The following is a 10,393-nucleotide window of genomic DNA, read 5'->3' as shown; positions in this document are numbered from 1 at the left end:
GTTGTGTATTTGTTTTATTATTATAAATAATATAATATAATATTATTTATATATATAAATATAAATAAGGGGCTCAGGCTTATGGTCAGGGATCTAATGAGAGAATGCAGAGGTCATGAATGGGCACACAGGGCTCAAGACATCCTTAGACCACAAACTCGACTTCAGGGGAAACTGGGTTTATTATTATTATTATTAGAGTCACATGGTATTTCTTAAAGTTTTTGAATTCAAGCATCTTCACTTCCTCAGTTAGCTCTAGTCCACACTGCTCCCTCCTGTCCTGCACTGAGCCCCAGAAGACCCCTGGTTTGTGTCTCCTGACTGCAGCCTGGTCCTCTGCCCTCTTTGTTCCTATTGGTTAACAGGCTGTTTGGTGACACAGACTGTCAACAGAACCATGAAGATTACAGACCTGAGCCAGACCAGTCCTCCCCTCAAACCTCCCCTCTCACCACCACTCCCACCTCCCAAATCAGGCAAACTCAAGGCAAATCCCTGAGTTGGCCTCTCAGACCCATGGCTCCACCTCAGCCAGCTGCGTGTCTTTGGGCAAGCCCTTCCTTCTCTCCAAGCCTTAGTCTCCCCAGGAGTCAAATGGGCTCCAGAACCCCATCCACCTCCCAAGTGTGTTCTGAAATGGGGACAGTAGAGAGGACTTGTCATCCCCCCAGGGTCCCTAATTCTCTCTGCAGCAGAGCTGAGAACTCTAGTCCCATCCTCTTTTAAACATCACTCTCAATGCAAAAGAAGAATCCCATGCCAGCTGCGACAGAACAGCAACCACAGAGCTCCGTGATTATCTGGATGCAGGTTTTATTATCATTAGGATGACTGTCATTGACAAGGGAAAGGGGCTTAGAGGGTTATATACAAACCACAATTATTGGGCGATGTTTCAATATTCCTACACGCATTTATCCCACAGCCACACACAGCGCAACACCATAGGGTATTCCCCTACATATGCTTCTCCAAGCAGTGACACAGCTGTGGGTCAGGGCTCTGCCTACCCACAAAGGGATGCCCAGAAAGGAGAAGATCCTGGGTCCTGGGGGTGAAGTTTACACATGGGGGTGAAGTTTACAATCCTGCCAGATGGGGAAGGGGATGGAAGCTGGATTTGCACATCAGTGCCTCGGTCTCAGCCCACTCTCACTGGCTGCCATCCCAGGTGCTCCCTGCGCCACTTGGGGAGCCTTTGCAAGACACAGAAGGACCGTCTTAGCCAGGGCTAAGGAAAGAGCAGACCTGTGGAGGTGGGGGTGAGAGGGGCTCTGGGATCTGCCCCTTGCTTGTGGTGCTAAGTGGGGGAAAGTGGGGTTTAAACTCCTAGGCTGATTTTCTGACGTGCCTAAAGGAAGAGGGCATCGCCAGGGGCTGGGATGTGTGTGAATATGGGGCTGGGAGGGAGGAGCTCAGGCTTATGGTCAGGGATCTAATGAGAGAATGCAGAGGTCATGAATGGTGGGGCACACAGGGCTCAAGACATCCTTAGATCACAAACTAGACTTCAGGGGACACTGGGTTCAGTCCTCCAGGGGCTCCCTGACCCAGGCAGCCCGCCGGCCAGGGTGCTGCCGCTTTTCCTCAGCTCCCTGGTTCCTACTCAGGTCATCCAGGAGCCCCAGCAGGAGGCCCGCCTGACCACAGGCTCCCTGGGGCCCACAGGGTCCTCCCAGGGCCCTCTTGCCAGGATGCTGGCGTTTCTCAGGCATCAGCTCTTCCTCTCTCTCTTCCTCCTCCTCCTCTTCTTCCCAGCTCCTTTGAGCCTTGGGATCTGCCAGCCTTCTGCCGGGGTGCTGCCGCTTCGTGACAGCATACCCAAGCCAGGCGGAGCGCCGGCCAGGATGCTGCCGCTTGTGCGGGGTTACATCGACTGACCATGAAGCCTCGTCTTCCCGTCGGCCAGGGTGCTGCCGTTTGTGGGGTCCCACAGCGCCCCCTTCTTCCTCTTCCTCTTCTTCAACTCCCTCTTCCTCCTCCTCCTCTCTTTTGCCTGGATGCTGACGTTTGGAGAGCCAGTCAGATTGAAGGATCTGGGACGCTAGAGAAAGAAAGAGGTCAGTGAGGGGCCCCGATCCATGTAATAGGCAGGCGCCTGAGTGACCACTCCAGCTTTTCTCCCAGGCAGAGTACATTTCCTGCAGCTCTCACTCAGAGCCATGGTCTTGCACCTGCCCCTCAGGCCGCACAGATACACACACTCACACAATAGTCAAAGGCATTACCTCTAGGTTCCAATCCCAGTTCTGGCACTCCCTAGTTGTCTGACCATAAGCAAGTCAATTGATTGATGGGAGACTCAGTTTTCTTCTGTGTAAAATGGTAATAACAGTACCTACCTAAGAGGTTGTTAGGAAGATCAAACAGTGTGATAAGGTGTTTTAAGCGCTTAGTGTCTGGCACAGAAGTGCCTAGTCAATAGTAATTCAAACTGTCACACACAAAGAAACTCTCTCCCTAGCACACAGACGCTTCCCCACCGAGGGCCTCCTCCCTGTGAAATATTCCCAGCATGGAGACGGGGAGGAATCTGACCCCAAGGAATGGTCAACTCCAGATCCCGCTCAGGCGCGGCCAGGGAGGGTTTCTGAGCTTCCGAAAGGCAGGAGGCTGATGACCAAGCCTCCCCTCCTCTCTGCCTCCAGGCTTCCAACGCTCTCCCTGCAGCCTAGCCCAACAGTCCCCGACAGCTCCATCCACTCACCGGAGTGCTCACCCTGGTCCCCTTGCAGCCGCTGGATGTTTTCCCGGAGGAAGAGGACGCGCTCCACCTGGCGCAGGAGGTCATCCAGGCCCGGACGCTCCGCGGCTGTCACTGCCTCCTGCTGGGCCGCCTCTGGCTGAGCACGGCCGCCAGGGACACCGGTCAGGTTCAGGGTCAAAGCCAGGGCGAGCAGCAACCAAGGGCCGGGCATCGCGGCGTCTGGGTTAGAGGACAGAGAGAGTCTGAGCGCACGAAATCCCACCACATCCCGCTCCGTTTTCCCAGACGCCCGCCGGAAACAAACCACGCACAGTTCAACCGCCCTCCCAGAAGCAGGACCACTGCCCCTTGTGCAGGGGCGGGAGCAGCGGCGGGGTCCGCCCCGGCTCTGCGTCCACACTGCCCCCTCTAGGCATCCTCGTCCCCACGGGTGCCTGTAGTGCCTGCGCCCAGTTATACTTGAGCAAGACAGGAGGCCGTGGGAACCCCGTCACCAGCGCCACCGCCACCCTTCAATGTGACGCGGAGCTGGGGGAGCTGACGCTGGGACTGCCTCGCCGGGAGTGCAACCACTGAGATTGCAGCGCCAGGCACAGCCGCGACACTAACGGTTGTGTCCCCGCCAAGACTCCCGCCAACGTCCCCATCGCCACGTTCTAATTCTAAGCTCCATGGCCGACATCTTCATTCCAAAGCTAAGATTCGGGTTCTAAAGCTCAAAGTCTATTTGTAAAGCAAAAATTCTATTTCTAATGCTAAGCTTTCATGACTAAGCCAGGACTCTGCTTCTAAAGCTAAAATCCTAATTTCAACGCTAAAATCATATTTCTAGCGTTGAGATTGGGATTCGAACTCCCAGCTTCTCACGCCGACGCCCGGAATGCCCAGATCTGTCCGGCCGCACCCGGTCAGGGGGAGTCGTGGAGCTCCCACCCTGCGCTCCGACCTCCGCGGACCTGAGTGCCCAGCAGCGAGCGCTACCGGTGTGCCCGTGCCGTGCCTTCCGTCGGGTCCCCGGCCGGCGCTCGGAGAGGAAAAGGGGGTGCGAGCGCAGCGCCCGCCTGTGCACCGGCCCTGTGCTCCAGGAAGCTCTCGGAGAACCGAAGGCGAGGGCGGGCCTAGAGGGCTCCTTTTCCAGTGCTCCCGGACGCCGCCTGCGGAAGGAGAGGGGTCCGGGCGGTTACCTGCCAGGCGTGGGCTCCACAGGATGGGTCTAGGATCCGGGGACTTGGGGTCCGCAGCCTGCAGGTCAGGAGTCCGTAGCGCTGAGGACCCCGGGCGCCTGCCGAGCTCTCTTCAGCTGGGCCGCCGCTTTTATCTGCGCGAGGCGGCGGCTCCGGTGAGGTCAGCGGGGAGGGGTCGCGGCCGCCGGGAAGGGGCGCTGACGGCAGCTGGCCCCGCGGGACCCCGCCCGACTGCTCCTCCGGAAATCTGGAGCGGGGACGGTGGGGACGCGAGCCAGGGCGCGGAGACACTGGCCGCAGGATGGGGCGTCGGCGCGGGGTCGTTCCTGCACCACCTCCGGAGATCTGTTGACGAGAACACTCGTGTAGGGGGCAAAGGGAGAGACAGAGAGATTGAGAGAAGCACACGATTAAACCCAGACGCAACGGAGAGCGAGAGGGGGAGACAAAAACCGAGATCCACACGGAGACGACGGGGAAACACTGGGCAGACACACACAAAAGGGACACGGCCGCAGAACCAATGCAGAACGCAGATGGGCAAGAGAAGGTCGAGAGAGAGAGAGAGAGAGAGAGAGAGAGAGAGAGAGAGAGAGAGAGAGAGAGAGACAAGTGGGAGTGGAGCTCTACTTAAAAAAAAAGAAAAAAAGAGAGAGATGGGATCTCGCTTTGTCCCCCAGACTGGATTGTGGTGGCGCAATCATGGCTCACTGCAGCCTCCAACTCCTGGGCTCAAGTTATCCTCCTGCCTCAGCCTCCTGAGTCTCTGGGATTACAGGCGTGAGCCACCCCACAGGCTCCGGGGTGCTAATCTTAACTGTGTCATTCCTGGCTAGTGCCTCTGCTTCTCTGGGCCGCAGTTTTCTCTTCCGTGCAATAGGAGCCAAGAGGAAAGCTTTCAGAATTCCGAAACTGGTGGCCTGCAGGCTACAACCAGTTCATGGACAATTTTGATTGACTTCCACAGTGTTTTGAAAAAATCTGAATAACCAACATTTTAAAACCAAGATAACTTAGAAAAATTTGGATTTATGGCTTCTCTTGAAAAAGAGTGGGCCCACATTTCTTCCTGCCAACAGTCAGCTGGAGCTGAACCTGGCTGCCCTTGGCCACTACAGTCCCAACCACTCCCTAATGTCTCCCCATGTGTTGCCCCTGTCACTGAGGAAGGACATTCGAGTCTGCAGCCCCTGCACAGGAAATCTACTGGAGTTCACCCAAGTCTGGCGAAGGAGTGGAGGGGAAGTAGGGAGGAGAAACATATGGGTGCGAAGGAGCTTGTCCCCCTAATCGGTCCCCAAAGTCCCAGATGTGGGACTGCCACATCTAGCCCTAGGAGCGCCTCCATCTTGAAACTTTTTTTAAGGGATCCTCCCACCTCAGCCTCCAAAGTAGCTGGGACTACAGCCAGGCACAGTAATTTTTATGGCTATTTTTTTTTTAACTTATTTCTTGTAGAGACGGAGTCTTCTTATATTGCCCAGGCTGGTCTCGAACTCCTAGACTCTAGAGATCCTCCTCCTTGACCTCCCAAAGTCCGGGATTACAGGCATGAGCCACCACACCCGGCCCATCTCGAAACATTTAACAATCACCTACTATGGTGTCAGGCTCCTTGGTAAGTCCTGAAGGCCTAGAAGTGAATGAGGCTCAGCCCCAGCCCTCAAAAACTTCAGAGGCAGTGAGGGAGACAGGCTGAAAAATGGAGTGAATCTGACAAGGAGAGTGCAACAACTCACCTGCAGGCGGTGGGCAGGCGGTTGGGGATAGTCGGGAAGAAAACAGAGTCACTGGAGTGTGATGTGGGCTAAGATAAAAGTCTGGATGCAAAGTAATGAGGTAAGGAATTCAGAACCAGAGCTACTGAGTCTACCAGGAAATGTCCAGAAGGTTCAGAGAGGGAAAGGAGAGCTGAACCTTGAGGGAGGCGGGAGAGTTGGCCAGGTCCACTTAGAGGGAACCACACTGCTGGCAGAGGGAACACATCAGTGAAAGCATCTCCTACCTCTGGACAGTCCTAGCGATTTTCTGCTTCACCACCGTACAGTATTTCTTCAGTCTAAAACTTTAATGAGGACTTGTATTCCCAGGACACCCTAGTGATCTGACAAAGGATTTCAAAGGTGTTTAATTGTTGCTCCTTCCCTTGGTGGAGTATCCAACTTTCCTGGCACATCCACACCTACAATCTCATTGTGCCTTCTCATCACCGGGGAGATAAACAAGGTGGGGACTGTTAGTCCCATTTTACAGATAGGGCACAGAGGCCTGAGGGGGCAAAGTGACTGTGAAGGTTAGAAGTGAAAGGGAACTTTCATTTTATTTCATTTTTTATTTATTTATTTTTTTGAGACAGAGTCTCCGTCTCCCAGGCTAGAGAGCAGTGACACAATCTCGGCTCACTGCAACCTCTGCCTTCTGGGTTTGAGCGATTCTCCTGCCTCAGCCTCCCAAGTAGCTGGGATTACAAATGCACACCACCATCCTTGGTTAATTTTTGTATTTTTAGTAGAGACGGGGTTTCCTCATGTTGGCCAGGCTGGTCTTGAACTCCTGACCTCAAGCAATCCACTTGCCTCAGCCTCCCAAAGTGTTGAGATTACAGGAGTGAGTCACCCTGCCTGGCCAGAGGGAACTTTTAGATCACAGCTAGAATCCTTTCCTCATGTTTAGGTGAAGAAACTGAGATCTGGAGAGATGGCCTGACTCCCAGGCACACTGTGCCTTCAGAGTCAGGTGATTGGTTCAGGGCAGACTGCAAACATGAAACCTCAGGCTTGGTCTCCCAGCTAGACTCCAGGATTTGAAGAAATGCCACCCTAGCTAAGATGAAATCAGATAGACCCGTTGTCTTTTGTACCCAATGACGAGGGGGTAAATTGATCCAATCTTTTGGGGGGCGATCTAAAAATTTAGCACATATGTACCTTCCATTAGACAATTCTGTTTTTCGGAATTAATCATACAGATACTTCTACCTGTATACATGAGAATGTATGCACCAGGGTGTTCAGTGCAGCATGGTTTATTGAAGCCAGAATTGGAACCAGCCTGGATGTCTGTCCATCAGGAGGGGGACACTTAAATCAACTAAGGTCCATCTAAAACTGTGGGGTACTATGCAGCCTTTAAAAGAAGAAGGCAGTTCCATATGCACTCATGTGGAATAAGCTCCAAGAAACAGAGTAGAGAACTATGTGTACATGATGCTGCCATTTGTGGAGTGTGAGGAAGATGGGCTGCCAGGCTCTTACGTTCTTTTTGTTTTGTTTTGTTGTTGTTTAGAGATGGGGTCTTGCCCTGTCACCCAGGTTGGAATGCAGCAGCACAATCAATAGCTCACTGCAGCCTTAAACTTCTGGGCTCAAGCAATCATCTTGCCTCAGCCTCCTAAAGCACTGGGATTACAGGCACACACCAGTACCACACCAGGCTAGATTTTTGTTTTTGTTTTGTAAAGACGGGGTCTCACTACGTTGCCCAGGCTGGTCTCAAATGCCTGGCCTCAAGCAATCCTCCAGCCTTGGCCTCCCAAGTGCTGGGATTACAGACCTGAGCCACCACACACAGCCTTCTTATGTTCTTAGACAAGACCCATGAAGAAGGAAACCTAGAAGCCAGGGAAAGGGAGGATAGAGAGGGTTGTAGGAAGGCTTGCTTTTCACTGTCAGCTCTTAGCCCTGTTTGAATTTTCTGTCTGCCTTTTATCCATAGAAATTCCATGTGGAAATCTCTCTAATCCAGATTCCCCCTTACCTGTTCCACCGGAGATTTTTGACAAAATTGAGCAATAACTGTTGGTGCTAAATCCACCAGAAATACTTTTCAGTTTTCATTTCATTCACTGATTTCTTTATTCAACAAATATTTCCAGTGTGTACATAGGTCTCCGGCATGGTTCTAGGCCTGGGGCACACAGTGCAGCAGAGGGAGGTGCAAGAGAAAGATAGAAGGGATCAGACCTCATGGGAAGCTTGCTGGCTGTGCAGAATAAGAAGTTTGGATTTTGTTCTCAAGGCAATGAGAAAATAGAAGGTTTAAAGGAGGGAAGGAGGGGAGAGATCCAATCTGATTTCTTCTTCTTCTTTTTTTTTTTTTGAGATGGGGTCTTGCTGTATTGCCCAGGCTGCAGCTTCAACCTCCTGGGCTCAAGTGATTCTCCTACCTCAGCCTCCCGAGTACCTGGGACCACAGGCTTGCGCCATCAAGCCTGGCAAATTCATTCTTATTTTTGTAGAGACAGGGTCTCCCTGTGTCGCTCAGTCCAGTCTCAAACTCCTGGGCTCAACTGATCCTCCCGCCTCGACTTCCCAAAGTATTGGGATTACAGGCATGAGCCCCCATGCTCGACTTTGATTTATTCTTTCAGATCATCCCTCTGGCTGCCTGGTGAATTATAAGCGTACAGTTGCTCCTTTGTGACGCTCTCCTGCCTTAGTTTCCCCCCTGTTCTGTTCACTCTCTCCTCTCAGGTTCTCTCTCTCTCTGCTCAGCCAACTTCTGAATTATATGTGCTCCACTGGGCTCAGCCTGTGCCTACTGTCACCCCACACACTTCTCCAGGCCTTCTTGCCCACCTTCCTGAGCCTGGTCATGTGCTAGTACCTCACAAATCAGCTTAGCCAGAGAAAACTACACAGTCATCAGAATAGAGAGACCCCCTCCCTGAGGTAATCCCCCTTGCCAGCTGCAAGTGAGAGAAACTCACCCCAAATTGACTTAAGCAAAATAGAAGGGGCATGTATTGGTCTATATAACCACAAATATAAAGGCTTGGACTAGCTTGAAGCATGGCGGAATCCAGGGGCCCAACAGGTGTTACTAGAAATCTGTCTCTTTTCTCCATTTGTGATCTCTACTTTCCTCTAGATGGCTTCATTCTCAGGCTGACTGTCCTCAAAGATGGAGAAGTGGTCATAGGTAGCCCCAGGATCCCATTTTCCCAGCTGAGTTACCCTGAGAATAAAAGAGTCCTCTCCCAAAAGTCCAGCTCTCATTGACCCAGCTGAGGTCACATACTCATTACTAAACCAACCATCATGATTCAGATTAGCCAAACCTGGGACTGGAGGGTGGAGTCAGCCCCATCTGAACAGCATGGACTGAAGAGGGTTCTCCAAAGCCATATTGGGGTGCACCTTCCAGAAAAGGATGAGTTGAATGCTGAGCAGGTAAAACACAGGTCCCCTACTAGCCTCTTTGCAGGGATGAAGAAACCAAGACTCTGAGAGGGAGAAAGGCTGCCTGAGTCCCTTAGTGAATTAGCAACAACCTAAGTCCAGTGCTCTACCCAGTGAGCACTTTCCTTCTCACCTGCCAGGTCAGGGTTTGCTCTAAAGGAACTGGAAATGACCAAACTCCAGTCGCCAGACTGGGCTCTATCTTCCACTCCACATCTCACCCCCACCCCCTGGATCTTGTTCTGGTCTCATTGGCAGTAAATCACCATTAAGACAGTACTGTCTTCTGGAGACTTTGGGGAGCTCCATTTCCAAAGCGCCTAATAAATGACTCCCTAACAGAGTGATTTCAGATGCTGTGATGGGAAGGGAGTGCTATGTGGGTGCCAGGAGGACTCTTGGCAGCTGACCACTCTGACTCCACTTAGATCACCCTTGGTCACTGCCCAGCTGCTGACAAAGAACTAACTCAGTCCTTTTCCTCCAGTGCCCTTCAATCCCATATGTATTTATTGAGCACCTTCTACATGTAGGCAATGTGGCAGGTGCCAGGGGACGGAGGGGAATGAAACTGTATGATTCCTGGCCAGGCGCGGTGGCTCACGCCTGTAATCCCAGCACTTTGGGAGGCTGAGGCGGGCAGATCACGACGTCAGGAGATCGAGACCATTCTGTCTAACACAGTGAAACCCCGTCTCTACTAAAAACACACAAAAAATTAGCCAGGCTTGGTGGCAAACGCCTGTAGTCTCTGTAGTCCCAGCTACTCGGGAGGCTGAGGCAGGAGAATAGCGTGAACTCAGGAGGCGGAGCTTGCAGTGAGCTGAGATCACACCACTGCACTCCAGCCTGGGCGACAGAGTAAGACTTCATTTCAAAAGAAAGAAAGAAAGAAACCATACGGTTCCCTGCTGATGGTAAGACTGAGTCCATATAGCATATGCTGGCATTCAAGACACTTTATAATTGGGGCACAATCTAGGCTTTTCTCCTGCCATTTCTCCCCTCCTTCCATATTCATGTCTTCTCCACATCAACTAGTGAAACCCATTTGACAAACATGTTGTGCAATTTTACATCTCCATGGTTTTGCCCCTCTCTTTACCTCTGACACCTGCAGGTCACTTACTTATTCTTCACAGCCTGCTGCAAATGTCCTTCACTCTTGAGTTTTAGGGATAACAAGAGGATTCGGAGAGAAACACTCTTCTGAAGGTGCTAGCAGTCTGGCAGGGGAGACGTACGTGCCCACATAAGTTACATTACAGCCATGTGCTTAAAGGCCATGAGGAGGGATCACAGACCCAGCCTGAGGGGAC

General features: G+C 52.2%; 1 protein-coding gene across 2 annotated transcripts; it reads right to left on the bottom strand.

The window, feature by feature from the left end:
* Positions 1-796: 796 nt before the first annotated feature.
* Positions 797-4,047, bottom strand: TRH (thyrotropin releasing hormone). 2 transcript variants are annotated; one of them, XM_010381511.2, is made up of 3 exons: positions 3,895-4,047; positions 2,711-2,929; positions 797-2,047 (listed from the first exon to the last, which is right to left on the bottom strand). In XM_010381511.2, the coding sequence occupies exons 2-3, from the start codon at positions 2,919-2,921 to the stop codon at positions 1,530-1,532; spliced, it is 729 nt and encodes a 242-aa protein (XP_010379813.1). In that variant the 5' UTR covers positions 2,922-2,929; positions 3,895-4,047; the 3' UTR covers positions 797-1,529. The 2 variants fall into 2 exon arrangements, with proteins under 2 accessions (XP_010379813.1, XP_010379814.1); XM_010381512.2 differs by having other exon boundaries at positions 2,723-2,929; positions 3,895-4,020.
* Positions 4,048-10,393: the final 6,346 nt, after the last annotated feature.

Source organism: Rhinopithecus roxellana, chromosome 1 (assembly GCF_007565055.1).
Source record: "Rhinopithecus roxellana isolate Shanxi Qingling chromosome 1, ASM756505v1, whole genome shotgun sequence".
Taxonomy (NCBI): Eukaryota; Metazoa; Chordata; class Mammalia; order Primates; family Cercopithecidae; genus Rhinopithecus; species Rhinopithecus roxellana.
Note: the sequence above shows the minus strand (reverse complement) of the source record. Positions and strands in the feature narration are given on the sequence as shown.